A 25,006-nucleotide genomic window follows, 5' to 3' on the forward strand; every position below is an offset into this window, starting at 1 on the left:
TTCCAGCACAGAATCTATGGAAAGTAGAGAGTCATTTGTCCTGTAGTGAATTCATAAAATGGCTTTTAGTGTTCATGTCTCACAAGGTCAGGCGAACTCCTTCAACTATTTTGGTTCCATAACCTGGATATACAAGGACACTTTCCTAAAACTGGGACCCCTTGGGTTCAAGCTGTAATTTAAACATGTTATAAATCGCTCCTTACTGTATCAAAGAACTGACCACATCCCAGGCACACCACTAGAACAGCTGTCTTTAAAACCCATTGTAGTTGTGAAGACACTGAGGTTATTCTCTGACATGCGGAATTAACATGACAAGGTCAGAGAGCAGGGCAGATCGTGGAAGACGGAAAAACCTTACCAAAGTCTGCGAAGGCCGACTGTCCAACGACCATCATGTTCCGAGGCTTTTCAAATACAGTTCTGATAGAGAAATTTCCATCCTGTTAAAGGCAGAAAATTTTGGATTAGGCCATCATAATCCATTTGTCAAGCGTGAAAAAAAGCATTTTAACTAAAGCAAGGAAATAAATAATTTTAGGCTTTTGTGGTACCGCACAAACATCATCTCAACTTCCTGTTCCACTTTTACCATGACACAAAGGAAGTGCTATGCGTGGGTAAAGACACATACCTGGACTGCGTTCCCCGGCCAATCCCGGGCATCCTTCGTAAATCATCACCCTAACTTCAGACACACCAAGTGTCCTCTACTTCATGTGCCACAGAAGGTTTTGGAAATATTCAGAGCTATAAAAAATAGCTCCTACCTTCAAACGGCTTACAGTCCAGTGGGGAGATATAATCTAAATCAGGAAAATGGAATTTCTGAAAATAACCTATTAGTGGTACAAAGAAGTAGCCAAGACACTGTTTTACAAATTTCAAGGGGAAAGAATTCTTTTTTATTTTTTTAAAATTTATCTTTATTGTTGAAAGCATTACAAATGTACTCTCTTTCCCCCCATTGATCCCCTCCCCCCGGGCCCACACCCCACTATTGTCTGTGTCCATGGGTTATGTATATATGCATATAAATTTTTTTTTTTTTTTAAATATATCTTTATTGACTTCAGAGAGAGGAAAGGAGAGGGAGAGAGAGAGAGAAAAACATCAATGATGAGAGAGTCATTGATCAAGCCCACAACCGGGCATGTGCCCTGACCGGGAATCGAACCCTGATCACCTGGACCCCAGATCGATGCTCAACCGCTAAGCCACGCCTGGCTGGGCTGCATATAAATTCTTAGGTTAATCTCTCTCCACCCACCCCTGCCTTCCCTCTGAGATCCCTCAGTCTGTTCCATACTTCTGTGTCTCTGGATCTGTTTTGTTCATCAATTTATTTCGTTCCTTAGATTCCACATGAGTGAGATCATGTGACACTTGTCTTTCTCTGACTTTTTAGCATAACACTCTCCAGTCCCACAATGCTGTCCCAAAGAGTAAGGGATCCTTCTCTTTTATAGCTGCATAGTACTCCATGGTGTAAATGTCTGAGAAGATGCTTGATATGATTTCAATCTTCTTGAACTTGTAGAGACTTGTTTTGTGTCCTAACATGTGGTCTATCTTTGAGAATGTCCCATGTGTACCTGAGGAGAATGTATATTCTGCAGCTTTGGGGTGGAATGTTCTGTGAATGTCAATTAAATCCATCTGATCTAGTGTGTCATTTAGAGTCACTGTTTCCTTGTTGATTTTTTGTCTGGAAGATCTATCCAGTAAAGTCAGTGGGGTGTTAAAGTCTCAAGAGGAAAAGATTCTGTTGGGAACAATTAAGAAAATATATTCCAACGAGATGAGAATTGTATTGATTCTTGAAGGGCCAATTCATTATCAGCTCCAGTTTATGTATCGGCGAGAGGGGGCAGAAGGATTCCAACAGCCCTCCAAACTACCCAGAGGAAGCTGAGCTACAAGAAAGGAGAGCCCACTAGAGATCCCTGTCTCAGTTACTCTCACCAAAGTGGAGCAGGACACGTCTGATTTGTGAAAATAACATGCATATCTTCAAATGTCTGCCTTTCTTTCAGAGTCTAGATCAGGACACAAGACAAATAAGCCAAAACACGAATCTGGGGTTTTGAGCTTTCAGTTTTATACTGAGCTCTCTTCTGATTAACTATTTGATACGCTGACTCCTACATACTTTACAGAGGACACCTGTCTATTTACAAATGTTAAATATACAAATCCTTTACTCCTCTTGGGTCTGCTCCTCTGTGGCCAGTCACCCGACATGTGCAGGGGAAGGCGCTGCTGCTTCGGCAGCAGGAAGACCACGTGCGAGGACCAAGAGCAAGTGTCTGGATGTGGCCTGGGACAGGCAGCTTTCCAACCACCTAACACTCCACTGTCCCCACGCAGACATGTGTTCCCCACTGTGACTGAAGTATCAATGTGCTCTGTGAATGATTCTCCTACAGAAACCTCATTTCTGTAGGTACCTTATACCATAGAATTTCTTTGCAGCCTTGCCGAACACCTGAGGTTACATGACAGGCATGCAGAGTGGCTTCTGCACTTTAGAATGATCAGAGCACTGGGCAGAGGGGACACATTGATTCTACAATGAACGGAGAATCTCTCTCCAACAATCAGCCTCACAGAACACAGAGCTGAACATCAGCTCATCACACAGACTCGAGTGGATGAGCTGCTTGCTCACTGATGCTGTTAAAGTTAGTAGTACATCCAGGAATGCTTCCACATATAACCTCATGACGAGCCTCCAGCAAAACAGTGAACACTGCCCAGGATGGCCGCCCATGTCTGAGACGCCACATTCACCGGGAGCCTCAGTGAAAGAGCAATAAACACCCTCCTCCAATCGCTGGAGGAAGAGGTCTACTCCTGCCACGGCGAGGGCATGAAGAGTGCAGTGCACACAGGACTCAGCTGGGAAAAGACAACATGCCATCGAACTTACCTTCCCAGCACTACCATTACTTGGTCTTCACTCCACTTGGCAGTCTAAACCTCTGTAACTTAATTTCCATTCAGATTCGTGCCAGTTATGTATTTAGTATTTGATAAAAATGACTCTAAATAAACTTCATCATCAGTGTTATTACTCTTAGGAGATATCACATTTTAAAGTCACACGTGACTACACTTCCTTTCAAAGATGAACCTGCTATGTACTTGTCTAATGCAGGAAAGGTACCATATGGTCAGTTGTCTTATGGGAGAGTAGAAAGGGCACTAGACATGGAGTCAGGTGACGCGGGGTACAGTCCTGCGCTCACTGACGAGTTGCATCACTTTGGAACAGCCACCGACTGCTCTGGGGCTGGGTTCTCCACTGTTGCAGGGAAATGACTCTGTGCAGTGATGGATTAGAAGGTGTTCTGCACAGTGGGAAGTTACCAAGCACTCAGCAGGTATTTTCACAGCGGCTGCCCTGTGCTTATGAGCTGCGGTGCTTTTCTCATGGGCTGCCACGTAGGGGTCCTCCACTCCAATTGTCCCATTCTCCACCATGCTGTTCTTATGGCCCTCACTGCATTCCTGCAGCCCCACTGGGCCAACTCACTAGGGATTCTGCTGCAGCTACATCCTGCTGCCTCCTTGGTTTCTGAGCGATTGCACAATGACTTCAGGGTAGACGCTCTAGAGACAGATTTCCTAGTTGAGCTCCTGGCTCCACTCTTTGCTTAGCCTGGAGGTCTGAATAAATCAGTTTTCATCTAAGCATCCATTTACTTATCTCTGAAATGTATTTGTACAAGGCTTTGTGAGGATCAGTGGGATAACGTACATAAAGGGCTTACTAGCATGGCATGAAACGTGCAGTCAATTAGCAGTGGCTATCAGAGGAAGTCACACCACTGTTTTTGCTGCTGCTGCCACAGTCGCCACAGCCACTACCACCACCACCACCAGGACTGAAATAGCTACCCACTGCTGCTGTCAGGCAGTCACCTGCATTTTCTGCTGGAATCCCACCACAGTGCTGTCCTGGGACAAGTACCTTTTCATGAATGACTGTGCTTTGCCCTGCATGTGTTAATATTTAATGTTAAAACTGCTTTATTTATAATGTTAAAAAATAATAGGCAAGCAATATGATGACTATCATCTGTCCACACCTTTATTCACGGGGTTATTTTGTTCTCTGGGGACACTGGACGATGTCTGAGACATCTGATTGTCCCAGCTGGGAAATGGCTACTAGCACCACAGTGAGCGGAGATCCGGACACTGCTGAACAGCCCACAGTGCGTGGGACAGCTTCCCGCAATAAAGAATCGTGTGGCCTGAGGTGGACATCTCTGACACTGAGGGTGGGGTGCTGCCCACGGTCTGGCTTGGCCTTCTCCTCTTAACTCTCCCTTTACAACACTCAGCTACTCTCTGTCTTGAGCTCTAATCCTACATTTCCAACCACTCCCCTGATTTGTCTCTTATCAAAAATACTTTTCTTTTCCTGTTGAAATTTGAGGCTTCCTTTTGCCTTTTCTGCTACTTGTCACCAGCAAAAACACACCGCTCTTGCACTGATGGCGATCCTGTCCTTTCCGTTTATCCTTTCTCACCCTTCCCACTACTTTGTTCCTCTCATCGTTACCCTCTTTCCCAGGTTAGAGGAAATTCCACCTGTGTGACCTCCCACCTCCAGATTTTCCACAGACCTATCCGACATGCAGCAGCCACACTAACTGCAATAATGAAAGCTCTAGTCATCGCACTTTCCATCCTAAAACCTTTAAAAATTTACATGTTTTTAAAAGATCAAATTACTTAGTTTGGAAGTCAAGGCCTTTGCTGAGGTTTAACACCTGGCCCTGCTTGTTGTGTGTTGGCCGGCTAGTCTGGCCTGTCCTCAGATCCTGTCCTCTACTATGTAGCCTGAAATTCAGCTTTAAGATTGGGGTGATGTATTCTTCATTAATTAATCTTTCAGATAATCTATATCAAGCTAAAAATAAAATAATTCATGACATCAGTTTGGGAATCATCTACTTGCAATTAAAAAGTATATGTATTGGGGGGGCTTCCGGTCAAGATGGTGGCATAGATAAATGCTGTACTCGCTGCCTCCCACAACCACATCAAAATTACAATCATCATTCAGAGCCACCTGAGATCTAGCTGAATGGAAGTCCTACAACTAGGGTACTAAAGAAGTAGCACATCAAGGCCAGGAAGAGGGGCGAAGACATGGAGTGTAACTGCGATACCAGATGGTCCCATATCCACAAGTGGTGGTTTAAAATTGGGAGGGATTGACTGTGGAGGTTTCCCTGAGGAGCAAGAGATATCAGCCCCACACCAAGCCCCCCCAGGCCAGGGTTCCAGTAGAAGGAAGAAAAATCCCAACAACTGGCTGCAAAAACCAGTGGGGATTGTGCCTGAGTGACCTGGAGGATGCTGGCCCCAGAGAAGCTCCTCTTAAAGGGCCCACACATGGACTTAATTGGACTCACTCCCTCTGAGCTCCAGCACTGGGCAGCAGCTTGAAAGGAACCTGCAATGTTCAGGGAGGAGCTAACTTGTTTGGAATCAGGGTGAGAGCTAGAGGGGCAGCTTTCTCCCAGACAGAAAAGCTAGCAGAGGCCAGTGTTCCTTTGCTGAGCCCTCCCCAGTTCCACCAGGCTGTGGCATATCTGAAGTTCCATCAACCTGCCTCACACTTTTCACCCAGCCCTGCCCCTCCTTACTTGCAGGCTCATCCAAGTCATTTCCACTGGCTTTTCCTTGCCTCATCCTTCAGACTTTCTTAAAATCTCTCAAACGAGCAGCAGCTGGCCTCAGTGCGCCCCATACCTCTCAGTAAGTAGCCCCAGGCCCGACACTAGTGGCAGCTCACCCTGGTTCACAGCTTGGCCTCTCCTGGGCGCCTCCAAGCCCAAACAAGTAGCAGCCATCTACAGATTGCTGTGTAGCTCATGCTGGGAGGCCCAGGGCACGGCACAGGCTGTGGTGATTTTGCACCTCCTGGGAGGCTCCAAAGCCAGTGGACTCAGTGGTGAGCTTTGACCACAATGGATTACAGCTCTACCACCTCCACAAGTGACACATTCAAAGAGCAGATTCGGTGAGCACCAAAGCCCCCCTGAAGCAAGTCCTGCTCCAGTGGTTGAGCATCGACCTAGGATCCAGGCGATTGGGGTTCGATTCCCAGTCAGGGCACATGCCCGGGTTGCGGGCTTGATCAATGACTCTCTCATCATTGATGTTTCTATCTCTCTCTCTCCCTCTCCTTTCCTCTCTCTGAAATCAATAAAAGATATATTTTAAAAAATTTATTAAAAAAAGAAAAAGAAAAAAGAAATGAAGGCTACACTAACTGAAATAAAACAGTAGAGGACTCAGAATCAAATCAAGAATTTGGAATACAAGGAAGCAAAAAACACCCAATCAGAACAGCAGAAAGTACCCGGCTGGAGTGGCTCAGTGGTTGAGTGTCAACCCATAAACCTGAAGGTCACACCTCAATTCCCAGTTAGGGCAAAGCCTGGGTTTCAGACTCAATTCCCAGTAGGAGGTAGTGCAGGAGGCAGCCAATCAATGACTCTCTCATCATTGATGTTTCTAGCTCTCTCTCCCTCTCCCTTCCTCTCTCTGAAATAAATTAAAAAAAAATTCAAAAAATTTTTTTATAATAAGAACAGCAAAAAAGAAAAAATAATAAAAAATATGAAGACAGTGTAAGGGGCCTCTGGGACAACTTCACGTGTACCAACATTCACATCATGGGGATGATGTCAGGAGAAGAGAGGGAGCAAGAAATTGAAAACGTATTTGAAAAAATAATGAGGAAAAGTTCCCCTACCTGGTGAAAGAAATAGACATATAAGTCCAGGAAGCACAGAGAGTCCCAAACAAGAGGCACCCAAAGAGGCCCACACCAAGACACATCATAATTAATATGCCAAAGTTTAAAGGCAAAGAGAGAACCTTAAAAGCAGCAGGAGCAAAACAATTAGTTACCTACAAGGGAGCTCCCATAAGACTGTCAGCTGATTTCTCAAGAGAAACTTTGCAGGCCAGAAGGGATTGGCAAATACTCAAAGTGATGAAAATCAAGGACTTATGACCAATATTACTCTACCCAGCAAAGCTATCATTTAGAATTGAAGGTCAGACAAAGAGCTTCCCCGATAAGAAAAAGCTAAAGGAGTCCACCACCACCAAACCAGTATTACATTAAATGTTACAGGGTCTTCTTTAAGAAGACGAAGAAGAAAAAAGTAAAATATATGAGCAATAAAATAGCAATAAGTACCTATCAATAATTGAATCTACAAATCCAAATAAATGAACAAGCATGACAGCAACAGACTCAGAGATGCAGAGAACATTTTGATAGCTGCCAGATGGGAGGGCTTGGGGGATGGGCAAAAACGATGAAGGGGCTGAGGACAAATTAGTAACAGCCCCTGGATACAGACAATAGACAGGTGAAGGCCTGGGATGGGCTGGGAGATGGGTGGAGGGAGGCGGAAAATGGGGAACATATGTAATACTCTCAACAATAAAATAAATTAAAATTAAAAAAAATATATATGTACTGGGAAAGACTCCTTAATCTTGGTCAATTTGGCAATAAGTTTCGTATCTGTTTTCTTCTAATTATTTTTTTATATAAGCCTGAAGGCGAGGAGGAAAAATTAGTCTTTTAAAAAGGGCTTTCTTCAATAAACCACCATGCTGACAAATTAAATGACAGTACCCTCTCTCAATGGCTGACAGGCAGCCTGGCAGGGGCCCTGTTAACAGGCACATCAGGGCAGACTGATTGTTTTAATTGGCAGTCGTGCCTAAAAACCTACAGAGGAACTGACGCTGAATGAATCATCTCCTTCAGCAATATTCAGCAGTTTGAATGCAGCAATCCAACAATCCAAGCAAAGGCTCTTCAAGTTGTTCTATTTATTGTTGAGACCAACCGACCAAGTGATTACTTTCGTTTTATTTTCTAAAATTGTGTGCTTTTACTGAAAGCCATCATTTAAAAATGCTTCAAAGAAAAGATTTCTTACCAAATTTTCCCAGATCTCAAACTGCGAGGTACCAGAGGCAGACAATGTCGTGAGGAATAAATCTAGAAGAAAAATAATCAAATTGTAAGTTTTGTACTGATGTGTACATTTAAACACAGGAAGAAAGGAGACACATAAACACTGCTATTCATACTGTTGTACTTACACAGGCTTTACGTGGTATTTTACATGGGCCTGATATCAAAGAAAGGGGAACAGGTGACCCTGTATCACTGTACTGACGGGAGTGTGTGCAGAGGGAGAATTTGGTAGGAGTCCTCCGAAAGCACTACTAGTGAGGTCGTCTGCCACCCAGGTCCTCTCCACCCTCCATAGAAACAAGAGGTCATCTGCATAATAAACACCCTCCCCTTCTCATACCCTACAGAAAAGGTGCCCAGGCTCCAGAACAATCCTTTCTTTTCCTTTGCAAATAGCTCCCTTGCCTGCCTATCTTCTTCCTATAAAACCCTTCCATTGGGCACAGCCCCTTGGCACCACCTTCTAGCTGCTAGATGGGACGCTGCCTGATTCATGAATCACTGGATAAAGCCAATTAGATCTGCACATTTACTTGGTTGATTTTGTTTTTTATCATAAGGTAGACTATATTTTAAGAAAAGGTATTCTGGCCATAATCACATTTTGCTTTCTCACCCTGCCTGCACATCACACTCAGGCTTTCAATCATAACTTAAATCACAATACTACAGCATCCCAAATCTTTAGTACTCATGTTAAATGAACAGTAAGTTATCTTTTGAATTATGAGTCATAGAAAAATTATCTCCCCATATTCTAAGTAAAGAAAGGGATTTTATTAAAAAGTACAATTTACAAAAAAACAGGTGAACAGTAAATCAAACATCCTACTCCTGTGAAGGTCAGGTGAGCTGCAAACCTCTCCGGCAGCGGCACCGACGTCTGCACGATGGCAATTCTACTCAGCAAATGCGGAAATTTTAAAATCATAAGCTGACTCATAGGAACATTAAAATGACATTATTGTTTTGTTCTTTAAAAATTAAAATTGTTCAGAGTAATGTGAAAACCTGACTATTTTAAAGAAAAGGATCCCCCCCCATTAAATATGTTTAGAAAACTGTCATTCATATTTTGTATTTTCTGTAAAGATTTTATATGAATTTAATGAAACTAATTTATGTAGTAATTATAATAAAGATTTTCCAAAAACCCCCAGGAAGCTAAGTAATTTTCTCACTTTTATTATTAGTTGAACTCAAAACTCCTGACATGAGTGAGTGAACCCACCCCTTATTATATGAACGCATGCACTATCTCCACATGCATTTTCACTACACAAGGACGCTCTGCTTCTGGACAGAGACATGTGGCCTTTTACGAAGCAGTTTCTTTACTCTGTCAAACACACAATCCCAATGAAGTGCTTACTTCCACACTCATCTAGGAAAACTCCCGAGAACTGTCTATGTGTGATGACACATCCACAGCCAACCTCCTCTCTTCCCAGGCACCCTCTACATCGTCATCAGCATGATGACAGCACAGAAGTACAAACCTGACCTCACTCCTTGTCTTCCAGGGTATGGGGTAACCCTTCTCATCTGTCAGTGAAGGCCTACCTACCTGTCTCCTGGCTCACTTCCTGTACCCAGCCACCCGGAGAACTAAGTCTTCAAAATGAGCTCAGGTGTCCCCATTCCTCCCAAGCCCTTTCTCTCCTTAGGCCCAGCTTTTGCCCATTGTCAATCCATTAGGATGTCTCTATGGCCACAGTTATTACAATATACCATGATACCCCAGTTCATATCTGTCCCTCCTGAGCTTCCTGAGGGGAGGAGTCACACCTAATTGATTTTTGTATCTCTAGAGTTCCTTTGTGTTTGGAAACAGCATGTGTTTAAATGGTTGTTGAATAAATACTATAAATATTGCAAATTTGCTTGGACTGTCTAAAAATAGTTACGTGATTGCACCTCCAAATGGAAAGTCGTGGGAAAAGAAAGGTCTTATGTTAAAGCATTTCATTGAAATGAGTATTTTTTTACCTATTGCAGTGACTACTGTACTAAGAATGTTCAAAAGCTGTTACATTTTTATATTATCCAAAAATGTGGATACTCGGCATAAGAAAGTGATTAGGGATTAACAACCACAGAAACATCTAAGAATCACTGAGATCCACGTCAATGAAAGTGCTGAGCTATTTGAAAGAAGCAAAATACAGAAAAGGGGCAATTATGATATTATTTAATATGATACAGGTGAATTTGTTCAAACTGGAAACATTACACTGTTGTCTTAATCCATGTGAGAATGAGGAGGCAGCTTTGCAACAAGGGATCAAAGGCTCACTGTGTTAATAAGTCCTTTTAGCTTTACTGAACTGAAGAGCTCATTCTGTGACCACTAATGGCCAAGCAGAAAGTTAGAGGGGTGTGGTGGGTGGCCACCAGCAGTCTATCACCATTCCTGGAAAAACAATGAATTTTTTCCTGTTAATGTTGCATTAGTCTTAAAATATTTGCATAAAAGATGATGTATTATGAGCTTTCTGTTGTTTCATTCACATGTTGAAAATTTAAGAATTATAACACAAAAGCTTTACTGATTGTATTTTTGTAGCTTCACTAGCTATTTATTGACTTTGAAAACTAGTGAAGTGAGATAAAGGATTGGAAGTACTGCCTGGCCGGGAGTGGCTCAGCGGTTGAGCTTCAACCTAAGATTCAGGAGATTGCGGTTCGATTGCCAGTCGGGCCCGGGGTTGTGGGCTCTGTCCCTGGTCAGGGGCATGCAAGAGACAGTCGATCAATGACTCTCTCTCATCACTGATGTTTCTCTCTCTCTCTCCCACTCCCTTCTTTTCTCTGAAATCAATAAAGATATATATAAAAAAAGGATTTGAAGTACCTTGTAAAATTGATTTAAAAAATTCATTTCACTATTCAATTACGTACAGAGGTTACAGACAATAAATGATGCATTATGTGGAGAAATAAAAATAGGAACAATTAATTATTAACAATTCAATATGAAGAATCATGCCTCAGGCCTTGAACGAAATGAGAATAAAAGAACAGCTAGAAAATATTTTAGTCAACAACTCGGTAATGTTCCCCCTCCCACCCTCGAGTTTAAGAGTAATTCACAGTGAAACAAAAGGACATGCGCTCAATGAGGCTGGTTGGATGCTGTGACACCCACCTGTTCCCCTTAGGAAGGGAGGGCTGACTCCCTCGGCAGCTGGAAATACATGGACAGACAGCCCCAGTTGTCAATCCTTTCGGGAACAGCTCGGCTGAAAGAACTACCTGACAATGCTATGTCCCCTCTGTACTTGCCTGCACTCAGTAAGTGGTTGGTGCAGAGGAATTAGGGCTTGACCCTCAGCACAGCTCAGCAAGTCTGCAGGCCTCTGTGTGCAGTGTCCTAGGGGCAAAGTGGCTTTTACTGACACTGAATCAGAGCCCACCTCTGCCTCCTTCTTCCTTCCAGTGGCACTGTCCATGAGAGTGCTCCTCAAATTAAACTTTTTGATCACTAATCCCCACCTGGGAGTCTGCTTTCCAGGCAAGCCCTATAACAACTGATACAGAAGGTGACCTGAGGGAGCAGACGCTGAGATTCTGGAGCTGGGCAACTAACACACGGGCAGTAAGGACCCACGCTCGCACTACGCAGCACAGACCCGCATTCTCCTTTCCAGTAAGAGTAGCATTGCTCCCGAGAAGGTCAAATTCTCAACCTAAGCAGTTCTGCCACGCAAGACCCTAATTGGGAAAGAGTAATACCTGGCCTATGGAATAGGAATACCTTTGTGATGAGCCTCAGGATCTTGGCTCCTAGATTCGCTTGACCCTCAGAGCCTGCAGAAGTGGCCCACTCTCTGCGGTTAAAGGCTGGTATTATTTCCTATTTGAAGACAATGGAGAAGTTTCTTCCCCATCAGGTAATATGCTTCCCTCTTCCTGCTGTCCAGCCTGCCTTCTCTCCTGGCCAATAGGCCAGAAGGTGAGGTTAAGTTACAAGATAACCTGGTTAGGAATGTGGTGGGCAGGTAGGGGAAAAGAAGCTAGAAACTGAATTAAGTCCAGGACTTAGTTACATGTATGGGCAGGAGCCAGGTGAGTGTGCCTGAGACTATATTCTGAGGGTGCTTGATCAAGGAGGGGCAGGGTGGCATAGGGAGGAAGGGATTCAGGGGTCAGAATGAAAAGTTTGGGTGGGCGATTACACTGGGAGTCTTCACTGCAGGAGTGGCATTTTACAGCAGTAGAAAAGTATTCTGGATATGGGTGTCCCTTTTCTGTCTTGAAAACTAAATTAAAAAATGTTAATAGAAATAAGTCAAGGATAGTGACATCACTAGTGTTCACCTGAAGAAACAATCCTTAACAACACATCGCATCATGCATTCCTGAAAGACTCAGAACCCAAACCCAAGCTCAATCACATCCTTTTTCCCTAGAGTCCTAACAAGAATAGTGGAAATATTCATGCACATACAGTTTCTTACACAGAAAATACTGACACACAGTCAAGCAGGTGTGTACAAAAACACTAAATGGTACAGGCTTCAGTGACCTCCCTTCACAGCTTGGAGGACTGAGCTACTGCATTTTAACCGTTGCCAAGTAACAGCCTTCCCTTCAAAAGAAGAGCCCTCTGGTCCCGGACGGCATCAAAGAGAAGCCTTCAGGAGTTTGGGAAACTTAAGCTGAACGTCTGACTATGTGCGCTGAAAGGTTGATGATGATGATGGGCACCTAGCACCTGATAAACCAGGGCACCAAGGAAGAGGTTAACAACAGTGACTCCGGCACTGTATCCTTTTACGTGAAGTCTCAGTGTTTAAGGAAATTATTTCAGTGGAAATTTAAAAACGTATTCATGTCATTTAGAGTTCCTGCCTATAGGAATTCTCCTTGGACGATAGTCGTCACTGTATTCGCAAAAGAGCAAGACTATGGTTGATTTGGAAAAATACAGCTGATAAAACACCTGCAGCATCACCAGAAAGAAAGGTTCAGAGCAGCAGTACACCTGTCCTGCTTCTGTGCCTGAGCCAGAGGCTATGCCAGCTCTTGTGCATCTGTCCTGTGGTCCTGCCCCGTTTCTCAGGCCTTGGTGAGAGGGCTGCGTAAGGGCACAGAATAAAAATATCTTTCACCTCTCCACTGTTCATAGAGAAGTACACCAAGGGCACAGGACTGGTGATCACTGATACATCAGTGAATGCCAAAGCCCCTCCCCTTCCCAGGCAGTTTAACTGCATTCTGTTGCTCAGAGGTCACCAACTCAAGGGCTGTGAGTGCGAGGCCCTAACTTAGATAAGTACACCCATGATGACCAGAGTGTAAAAGGACACAGGGCACCCTAAGTGATAAGTCTCAGTATGAGGGGCAGTGGGAAGTAGGGGACTTAGATGAATGAAAAAGCCCATCATTGACCCGAGAGGACAGTGACTAATTAGCTACAGCCAGCTGTTGTTATGAAAATAGAATTTGAAAATAGGATTCACATACTTAAAATATTAAGATCTTAAAAATATTAAGGTCTAATTCAAAATACTTTAAGCAGTATGGGCAAACAATGACAAGCATATTTGCAGGCTCACTGTGAAACCTCTGATAGATTATTGCTCTGGTTACAGTGGTTTGCAGAGAACCAGCCCTGCTTTCTACATTTCCTTTATAAAATCCTGCACAGGTGCACAGGTTTAGTAGGGTCATATGAGGAATGTCTAAATGGGTCCCTGGTCACAGGGTACTATTCTTAGGAAGAAGTCTCAATTCCTAGTCATCACTTCACAATTTCAGTTTTCAAGTCTATAGCCTTCTATTTAGATTTCTCTTCTCTCCCTCTCTCCCTCCCCCTCCCTCCCTCTCCCACTCCCTCTCTACCCCCTGTCCTGAAACACTGGGCCCAGAATGGAGATTCAGGAGGCTCAGCAGAGAGCCCTGACCACCTCTCACTTAAGAGAGTGTACAGAACACACAGAGACTTGGGCACAGACACACGTCGTTCAAAACTGACAGCCCCTATGCTGAGTAAAAAAGAAACGTATCCCTGCCCTGCCTTCCCGCACCAGTCAAATCATTAGCAGAAGTACTTTTGTTGTAAGAAAAATAAATTGATTTCAGATCATGTGCGAATAGGAAAATCTTAGGTGAAAACAATAAACTCCAAGAGACAGGCTGCTGGCAGCAAATGAGGATGGAGCCTGCCCACTGCCCTGGAGGTGAATGCCAAGGGGTTATACTTCTCATATGACAAGAATTATTAACAAACGAGGAAGAGGTATATTTTAATTACTACATTTTTATCCTAGGGATTTATTTTTTTACAACTGTGTTGAACTGAAAGACTCAGCAGTATTTTGAAGTCTAGGGAATATGTCCATCTTAGTTGACTCCTGTGAGGTCAGGGCCTTCAGGAATCTGGGGGAGTCTGCCGTTGTAATATTTCCAATCTTGTGATGTTTCTGTGGGTTAACAGACATTAATTCAAAATTCCATCCCCTGGGAGAGTCCTGTGTTCCAGAAGGTAAAGGATTCATGAGGGGTGATCATCCCTGATGATGGAGAGAGCTAGAGAGCAGGAGCCTGGTGCTCATCTTTGCTAAGATGTTCCGATTTTCCACCAATTCTCATTAAAGCAAATTTCCTTGAATTAAGGTTTAATAATACAAATTCTAGAACTACATTTGGTCTGATGTTTTCTTTTTAGGGCAATCAAGTCCACCTGCATCCATTTGGTTTATCCAATACAGTTACCTATTTCCATTAGTCCCCTTTAATTCCAAAATCCTGATCCTTTCTTATCAGGTCCACCTATGCCTAATTTACTAATTTATAAAGATGTCACACTTGCTAATTTTTCAACAGCTGCTTACACAAGCATTGCTACCCAAAACCAGTTCTTTGGCAGTAAAAACAGCACGATGTGTCCGAGTACCTGCCTCGTCTGAATGAGAATCCTGTGTGTGTATCTACACTTGTGAAAGCTCTTTCCCACCAAATGTATCTTATGTATTTCTGCCTCCTGAGTTATTTCATTTTTAACAGAATTCTGAATTTTCACTATGCGATGGGCTCCTACTCAGAGGGTTGGATTAGAGGAGAAACCTCAATGTTGCTATAAGAATAGTGGCTAGACACTGAAAACAAATTCAACCACAAGTAATATATTTACGTGCATGAGTCAATCAAGGTGAGAAAGGCATGAAATTTATGAGCAGAAGCTGTCAGTCTCTCTGATAACTGCTACCTCAGAATTAACTGCAAAACGTAATACGCAGGGTCAGCTGAGCTTAGCAGGTAATTAATTCCTCTTGTAGATCCAAGGGCAGGACAGTGAAACATACAAAATGAGTTATTTAAAATGACCAAAACTCACAGTCACTCAAAAGCAACCTCTAACATCAGGCAGTTGTGCCCCATCCAGTCTAGAAACTCTTGATTTGTGCACTGTCTTCTTTCTTAACTGGTCTGTTTCCTTTCTGAGCACCAGAGAGGAGCTATCTGCCACCAATAATCGCCTTAATGAGGTAATCCATCTATGTGGTTTCTACACATTACTCTGGAACATACTGGAACGGGATATTTCTGCTGAATCCAGAGCAGTTAGTGATCAAATACTTAAAGTGTAATAAATTTCAATAACTGGGAAAAGCAAAGCAAAGTATTAACCTCTCCGGGATTCATTTCCTTGCCTATAAAAGGATGTGGTTAGCATAAAAGATCTTTCACATTTTTCTTTCATATCATATCCACCACTCATTCAGCACCTTTTAAGCACCTCCTATGCGCCTGGCACTCAGGTACTGGAGAAACATACACGAGGTGTGCTCCCTGCCTTCAGGAGGATGTGGAAACAATACCACGTGGCAGTGGCCCTGCTGGAGCTCGAACACGTCTGCGGGACATTCACTGCTGGGGTGAGTGTGGGGGCTTCACTGGGAGGTGACATTTGTGTTGATCAGAGATTAATAGGTAATTGCATAGTTTTAGGAGTTATGATACTGACATCAGTGAAATGCTAATATGACCAACAGGTGGCATTTGATTGTATATAATCTTCTTTATATATGAAATAAGTTAAAACCAAATAATCGGATCATTAAGAAACTTCAAGTTGAAGCAAAAACAAATATTAGGTAAAACTTATTAATGTAATATACACTCTAAGTTCCCTTGACAATTAAAAACTTGCTCCCAGACCCACCCAAACTGTACAAAATCTGAGTTAATGGTAATTCTGCGAAGCATATCCTCAAGGTTACAGAATTTGATTAAAGCAGTGTCTAAACTCCACATGTGAAATTATACACATTTCTGTTGAAGCAGAAACCAGCACAATAGTGACTAAACACGAGAATTCAGTGTACATGGAACGCGTTAAAGCTTCCTGCAAATAGCTATGCAGAGTAATTTAAGACACTTATAGTTGTAACATAAATAGCAAACCTTAGAGTGACTAAAAACCTCTAATTAACCTCCCTGTAACTGTCCCCTCTGCCTTGGACAGCAGGACGTAACCTGTAACAGTAGAATGCTATTTACAGGCAGGTGAAGTGTGTTCGCTGCAACGAGAAGAGAGTAACCTTTCTTTTTAATGTCAAAGGGCCTTACATAAGAGTCAAACATCATCTTTTAAGACTCAAAACCTAGCTAAGACACTGTAGCAAAACAAAGAAGGGGATGGCTGGTTAAGCCAGAAAGGAAAGTTCTATGGATGCTCTATAAATTTAACATATTTTACTTAAGTCATTTGGAATTTCAAGAACCCCCAAATAACCAAAACGATCTTGAAAAAGACACAGCAGGTCACATTCTGATTCAGGGGAAGAGCCTAGGCAAACAGCTTCATTTAAAGTCTACACTACAATCCAAACCCATTAACAACCAGTAACAGTTAAAATGTCAGCACAATGTGGTCAATTACTTATAAAGGTTGAAAGAAATTTTTAGGAGATTAACAATCACTGTTAGGAGTATATTATTAGTACATGGAAAACACTATATAATAGACATAAAACATTCTATTTTTATCATTATAAAGTCAGTAAGAACCGAGTATCTAAGGGAACCAAATGCTGTTTTAAAATAAAATTTCTCTTCTAGAGTTCTATTAATAATAAAAATATTCAATTTCAAAATGCTGTAAAAAATGTTGAGTTTTGAAAACTTCCTTCCAGAAAACACAGTATTGGGACCGTGTGTTTGTGGTCAGCAGTATGCGACCCTGGATATCAGGTTAAAGCGCATCTAAATTCAGCAGGCAGGTGTGTAGAAATGTCAAACCTCGTAACATAACCTGCTGCTAAACGTTGCACCAGCCTCTTGCTCAAGGTCTGCCTAATGTTTTACATGTCTGATGACCAAAGACTATTTCCTTACTTCAGTGTACGCAATAGTAACAGACTACACTCAAGTGCCCCTTTCCATTTTTTAAGCATATGGAGGGTGGGCAAGGAGGGAGGTCTCCATTTGCCTCTGAAGCTACTCAGCGCAAATCTCTGCGAAAGGCTGGCATGGGACAATGCAGCTAGTGGCTGTTGAAATGTGCTCTGCTTCCTTCTCCAAGGGTAGCATGTGGGAGGGAGGAAGAAGGGGAGAGGAGACGATAAGAGGGGAGGGGAGTGAGACACAGCACCTGACATGCCCCAGGATGAGAGGGGCGACTTCAATTTCAAACGGCGACAGAGTGAACACAAAGTTCGGTCACCGTGAGATAGAGTAAGAGAGGGCCTGACTGCAGACTGAGCCTGAGTCAGGGAAAGCCTCCTAGCTCAATGACTACAATGTCCTTTTCTTCAGGTGGCTGGGTATCCGAGGATCCCAGTGTCTGAGTGTGAGAGAATCAGAGAGGTTAAGAGACTGCAAGGATGCCCCACGGACAGGGAGAGAAGTGGAGAATGGAGGGGAGGGCGCATAAAGCAGGACAGCTCCCCACAACAAAAAAGTACCCAGCTCAAAATGTCACCACGGCATGGCTGAGAGCGCCTGGGGCAGAGAGACAGCAGAGGCAGCGGCATGGGAGGAAGCAGAGGCTAGTCCAGCGCCAGCGGGAACTCGGGCTGCGAAGCTGGAGTGGGGGCCACAGTCACTACCTGTGCCAGGGAAGGAACAGCATCCCATCCAGAGGATACAGGGAGCCCCGAAGGTCCCTGAGCAAAGAAGTCATACGCCACTTTGAGTTTGGAGCCTTTACGAGCACTCTGAAGCATGACTCTCTAAGGCTCATGGACGCCTCTCCTTACAGCAGTGAGGCCCTGGCTGAGAGCTCCTGCCGAGCAGGCGCACAAAGTGGGCGGCCCGCCCTGAGACCGAGCTACCGGGTGGCTCGCAGCTCGCCCGCCTCCCTGCTACTAAAACAGAGGAAACCGCAGAACACCTTAATTTCCTTCTCTTCATTCCTAGTGTCTATTTAGAGGTGCTGAGGAACAAAGAAATGGCAGGAAGCGTGAGGCAGGAAAAGAAAAAAGGTCTGAGTTAATATATGCAACTCAATACCTCCTGAAAGACGACTGCTCAATTTGGGGATTTGGGGATATGCAGGAGGGCTTAGACATGGGCCACCAGGCGTCTCCCACCCGGGAACAACTCCCCAGGAAGGAGACGGTGAAGCTCCCGCTCCTGCCCCTGAAGTTCGTTTGGCTCACTTCAGTTCTCAGTGACTCCCTACAGTGCCGGTAATTTGTAAAAGCCTGAATATAACCAAGGCAACCTGTTTCTAAGAAGAAAATATTAACTTGATTCAGGTTGCCTTCTCTGTTCCTATCCCTGAAAATAAATCAGACACCAAGCAAGGTCACCAAGGCAATCACACCCCCAATAAATCAGCTCCTTCCTGACAGCCAGAGAGTTTCATCCACTGGCAGGCATTCTGCTCAGAATGCTAATGTGGACAGTGTCACTAGTTCCTTTTCCAGTGTACCCAGTGCAGCTCTAGTGACACCAGAGAGCTCATATGGTTTCAATGGTGCCCTTTCTCCACCCAGGGAAAGCCCATTTACCAGACTGTGTCAGTAAACATGAGTCAGAGAGGGGAACCAGCCCTCCACACCACGTGTCCGGGTCAGGCCAGATAAGACCCACAATGGGAAGAACCTCCCGCCTCAGGAAGAGACAGGCGTCTCTCCTGGTCCTTTCTATCAGCTTGGGTAAGTATCCCCTCTTCCCAGATCAGGTTTTGAGGGCTAGAGCCCCTTTGACAGACTGCACAGCATATAAGAAATGCTACCACGGTGCAAGGAAATTAATTGGTATCATCTATTAATAGATAATGCATTCAGTGAAAATGAGATAAAGGGTAAATGAAGCAATACCATTAAGTGAATTTTCACAGAGAGCTACATTTTATTCTCCTTCTCTTTGAAAAAACACTTTAAGAGATGTACCTTAGCAGACAGAAGTTTCCATCAGGCAAAGGTGAGAACTTCCCATCCTGTTACCAGCTCTAATAAGCTCTCCCTCCATCTCAAGCAGCATGTTTATCAAGTACACTTTTAATACGTGCAGTTGGGCTCATGGTGCCCTAAACAAGTAAAGATTTTGTTTTACCTCTTTTGGTAACTATGTTTTTATCTGGCTGGGAAGCGAGTTATCTTTTCCTCATGTTTGCAGGGGTTGAGGCCACAAGCAATAGCATGCCTTGTGACCACTGGTGAGAATTGGGCAGGCTCTGCCAGTGGGTCATGTGGGCTGCAAATGTGTGCTTTTCATATCAGAAGGCACAGCGATGATCAGATGCAATACTTTGATACACTTTTTGGTGGAGAGGGTGAGGAAGGGTGGACATCCCTGGGTTAAGCCCAGGTACTAATAGTTATGAACAAGCAAAGGTGATGCTACTACAACAGATGGTATCTGCAGTTTGTGAAAGACGTGTTTAGGAATAAATGTGTGTAAGTATGAGAGAAGTTGTAGGATGCTCACAAAAAGCATTTCCTATTACTCTGTCCCGGGTGCCCTGTTCTTATCAGAGAACAGAGGATAACATCAGAGACACAACTGCAGTTTAGTAAACAGGTCTCTTCATCTTTGCCGATAAAGATCACCTATTATTTACAACAGGATTTGAATCAGTTCAAGCTGAATGCATTTAGAAGGGATTTATAAGATAACCTTAAGATATCTTATGGGTTGAAATGGTTTAATTTGTATTTTTTAGAAGAATGGACAGAATTCTTGAAAAAAAAGTCTCCATTATTTTTCTACATCTGCTTAGATAAAAAACCCACAGGTAAAGTTCCTAAGCTTTTATAATCCTGAGATAGTCCTTGTGGAATTTTAAAAGAAAACCCATTAAAAATATAAGTCTGAACTTGTGCAAACAAACACCATTTGCAACAAGAGCTTCCTTTGTTGGCCATTGAGTCTTTGGCTGAAAGAGGCCTACCAATCGGGGACAGGCTGGGCACTCTGTGATGCACCAGCTGTCTTCAGGGTCTGTTCTGCTGTCCACATTTGGACTGTGTGTTCAACAGATGCCCATCAGGTTCCGACTGGGTGCCAGACACTGTCCCAGACACTGGAGAAATGAATGACAAACGCAAACAAAAAGCCCTGCCTGCCGGAGTCTATGCTATAGATTGAGGAGACACAATGAAATAAGTGTATCTTCATTTAGCAAATGCTGTACTTGCAAAACAGAGTGAGAGGGCTTTGGAGAAAAACAGAAGCAGAGCAAGGGCAAAGCGCAGTGCTCAAGAGCTGCACTTTTGAACACACAGCAGGCCTCGACAAGAAGTCAGGCGGCATTTGAGTGAAGACATGAAGGAGGTAAAGTGTATTTGGAGAAATAACTTGAAGGAGGTGACACAGGTACCTGGATGAGGAACATTCTAGGCAGAGAAAACAGCTACTTGACCCAAGCCCTGAGGCTGAATCTTTCTTTGTTGTGTTTATTGAAATTAATGAGTGAGTGAAAAGTATTTGTGATATTAAAGAAATTGTCAGGTGATGTTGAAATGCAAATCAAAACCACAATGAGATACCATCCTCATGCCTGTCAGAAGGCCTGCATCAAGAGGACATGAGATACCAAGCGCTGGTGAAGGTGCGCTGATCAGGGAAGCCTTGTGCACCGCTGGTGCAGCCACTAGGAAAAAAGCACTATGGAGGCTCCTTGAAACCTAAAATAGAGCTGCCATATGATCCAGCAATCCCACTCTGGGATTATATCTGAAGGAAAAGAAACATTATGTTGAAGAGACACCAGCACCCCCATGTTCACTGCAGCATCATTCACAACACCCAAGACATGGAAATAACTTAAGTGGAGTAGTATATAAAATGGAGTATTTTCAGAGGAAATCTGCCAACATGGATGGGCCTGGAGGGCATTATGCTAAGTGAAATAAGCCAGTCACAACATAATAAATACCATATGATTTCATCTTTCTGAAGTGCTCAGAGTAGCAAACACCAGAGATGGAAGGCAGAACAGTGGTTGCCAGAGGAAACAGGTGGAGTTTGTTTTATGAGATGAAAAAAGTTAGATGACAGGTCAGTGTTATGAATGTATTTACGACGACTGAACTGTACAGCTAAAAATAGTTACGAGGGTAAATTTTATGTGAGGTGTACTTTACCACATTTTTTAAAACTGGAAAAAAATGGATAGATGGATGGGGGGAATCAAGCATTTAACCTGCCTGTCTCAACTGCACCAGGTGACTACAGAGATAATGATGGAAGTTCCTTTTATTAATAGAAGATTCAGCTAACTGTCCATGCAGAGGAGGGACAGGTTTATGGTGCCACATTCTGTAACTCCTGTGGACATAATGGACCTGACAATGGCCCTCAGTAGCTGCTGAGACCACGAGGAGGGCTGTTATACTGAACAGTGCCTCAGGAAAATGGGCTACTGATCTACCTTCACAGCACGACAGAGCAAGAGCCTCAGGCATGTGTCTCCTCGTGAGCTGAAACAACAGCCACACCAATGGAGTCTGGTCTGATCATGGCTCCCAACTAATTGCTGCTTTAGAGGAAAGTAGGGGACAGGGTCACCTGTTAGCACCATGGTGGCAGATCAGCAAAAAGTCAGTCTATGAAGTTCTACAACACAGATAATACTTTTCCTCTGAGTGGATGCAGCTTGTTTAGCTTCTGATTTGATAAAACATTTAGGAGATAATTGGGGCATTGTGAGTAGTATATAAATATTTGATGATATTAAGAAATTACTGTTGAATTTTTTAGGTTTAAAAATGATTTTGTGGTTGATAAAAAGTCCTTATCATTTACAGATACAGATTGAAAGTTTACAAATGAAATGATAGGATGGTTGGGATTTTCTTGAAATGATCTGGGGCGGGAGGGACTTGTGGGTGGTTGAATAGATCGGCCATATACTGACAATTGTTGAAGCCAAGTGATGACTAAATGCGTATACCATTCTACTTTGTCTACTTTTGTTTAAAATTTTCCATAATAAAATGTTTTAAAAGCCTTTGAAATTTTTTAATACATAGGCTAAATATTTTTACTATTATTAAATTTATAGTATTTATTAGTCAATAATTTTTAAGTGGAAAGGGAAAGAAACATCTGTCTAAATTACCATGAATTCTTGTTAAGTGGCAAATTCAAATTTTAATGTGGTCCACAAACAACAAAAACAGTAACTAAAGACATATATCCCATATTTTTCTATGTATACAGTATCATTGACTTCTGCATAATCTTAAAACATTTTAGTTTTAACATTCAATTCAAAAGAAAATATTTACTAGAACATAGTAAAGAAAGTCTCAGAATGCTTTGGCCATTCAAAAAAATGGTTTACATTTACGTGCAGCTCACCTGCTGTGAAATCTTCAGTCAGATCAATAAATGCGTGAGAATGCGGAATTCGCATTTTACTTTTGGTGGTCAATGCAGGGTGCCATGATAAATTCCTGGGGGAAAAAAAGATTTTCTTAAGGCAAACATCAAATGAACATTGTTTTAAAACATAAAAAAATCTGTGCATGCAGATATTTTAAAATTTTATTTTTATTGAGCTTTCGCATACCCTAAAATTCACTCTTTTAGAATGCACAATTTAGTGGTTTTTAGTTATGTTCACAGTATGCAACCATTACACTATCTAATTCCAAAACATCATCCTCATTTCAAAAAGAAACCCTGTATCCATCAGTCACACCCCATTTTCCTTTTCCCTTCCCTCCAACCCCTGGAAACCACTAATCTGCTTTCTGTCACTATGGATTTCCCTTCTCTGGGCATTTTATATCAATGGGATCATATCACTTAGAATCACATCACTTAGCATAATGTTTTCGGTTCACCCTTGCTACAGTGTATCAGTGCTTCAGTCCCTTTCATTGTTGCGTAAGGTTCCATTGTATACTTTTTGTTTATCCATTCATCTGCTGATCAACATTTGGCTTGTTTCCATTCTTGGCTATTACAAATAAATCTGCTATAAATATTCAGGCACAAGTATTTAGGTGGACATAATTCCTTTGGGTGTACACCTAGGAGTAGGATTGCTGGGTCACGCGGTAGCGGCATGTTCAATTTTCTGAGCAACTGTCAATCTGTTTTCCAAAGTGGCTTCACCACCTCACATTCTCACTAGCAATGTAGGAGGGTTCCAATATCTCCATTTCTTTGTCAATACTTATTTCTGCCTATTTCTTTTATTATATCTTAGAGGGTAGGTCAGAATCTCATGGTTTTGCTTTGTATTTTCCTAATGGCTAATGATGTTGAACATGTTTTCATGTGCTTATTGGCCATTTATATATCTTCTTTGGAGAAATGTCTACTCAAATTCTTTGCCTGTTTCTAAATTGGGTTATCAACTGCTTTATTTCTGAGTTGTCAGAGTTCTTTATAGACTGAGTACTAGATCTTTACCCCAGTGTATGACTTCCCAGTGCCTGTTCTTTCTTTTGGTGCTTGTTCTTTCGGTGTCATACATGAGAATTCATTTCCAAATCCCAGGTCATGAAGACTTACTGCTATGCTTTCTTCTAAGAGTTTTACAGTTTTAGCTTTTATATTTATATATCTTTTTTTAAGTACAAGAAAAAATGATTGTTTTTTTCTATACTGTAGAGAATGGTTTTCTTCTATGAATATTAATTCCAAAAATTTGAGCCATGCAGAAGAATGAATTTAGACGAGGGGTGGGGAACCATTTGGTCTGGCCCTGCCAAGGCAACTTCAGGCAGGACTCAAAATTCAGTAAACCTAGGGGCTTTATTCGTAACTAATTTTTAAGTTGATAACTTTGTACGGCCTGCGAATGATGTTATCTCCAAATGGCCCTTGGCAGAAAAAAGGTTCCCCATACGATTTTTTTTTTTTTTTAATCTTCACCCGAGGATATTTTTTTCATTGCTTTTCAGAGAGAGTAGAAGGGAGAGAGAGAGAAACATCAATGTGAGAGAGACACATCGATTGGCTGCCTCCTGCACAAACCCCAACCAGGGCCAGGGATCGAGCCTGCAACTGACGTACATGCCCTTGGCCGAATTGACCCAGGGCCCTTCAGTCCACAGGCTGATGCTCTAACCACTGAGCCAAACCTGCTAGGGCCCCACCCCTGATTTAGACACTACCTCATATCATATAACAAAACTCAAAATGGATCCAAGAACTAAAGGTATAAAACTCTTAGAAGAAAAGTGATAAATCTTGATGACCTTAGATTTGGAAATGGATTCTTAGGTATGACACCAAAATGACAAGCAATAAAAGAAAAAATAGATGAACTGGATTCATCAAAATTAAAAATTTTTGTGTATCATAAGAAAGTATCAAGAAAGTGAAAAGAAAGCTCTGCAGAATGGGAAAAAATATTTGTAAATCTTATCTCTCACAAGGGTCTGTATCCAGGCTACATAAAGAACTTTTACAGCTCAACATCAAAAGACAACCAACCTAATTTGAAGATAGCCAAGGACTAGACATTTCTCCTAAGAAGATATACAAATGGCTACGAAGCACAACAAAGGATGCTTAACATCATTAGTCACTGAGGAAATGTACATCAAAACC

The 25,006-nt window shown here is 42.5% G+C and overlaps 1 protein-coding gene across 1 annotated transcript in view; it reads right to left on the reverse strand.

Annotated features, from left to right (window-relative positions):
• ITFG1 (integrin alpha FG-GAP repeat containing 1) overlaps nt 1–25,006 on the reverse strand; it is an 83,426-nt gene that overhangs the window by 43,086 nt on the left and 15,334 nt on the right. Inside the window, exons 6-8 of the mRNA XM_087827172.1 lie at nt 22,799–22,893; nt 7,995–8,056; nt 365–446 (exon numbers count right to left, since the gene is read on the reverse strand). Coding sequence (XP_087683298.1) covers nt 365–446; nt 7,995–8,056; nt 22,799–22,893 — 239 coding nt within the window. The remainder of the gene's footprint in view (nt 1–364; nt 447–7,994; nt 8,057–22,798; nt 22,894–25,006) is intronic.

Source organism: Miniopterus natalensis, chromosome 18 (genome assembly GCF_054644295.1).
Source record: "Miniopterus natalensis isolate mMinNat1 chromosome 18, mMinNat1.hap1, whole genome shotgun sequence".
NCBI classification, from domain to species: Eukaryota; Metazoa; Chordata; class Mammalia; order Chiroptera; family Miniopteridae; genus Miniopterus; species Miniopterus natalensis.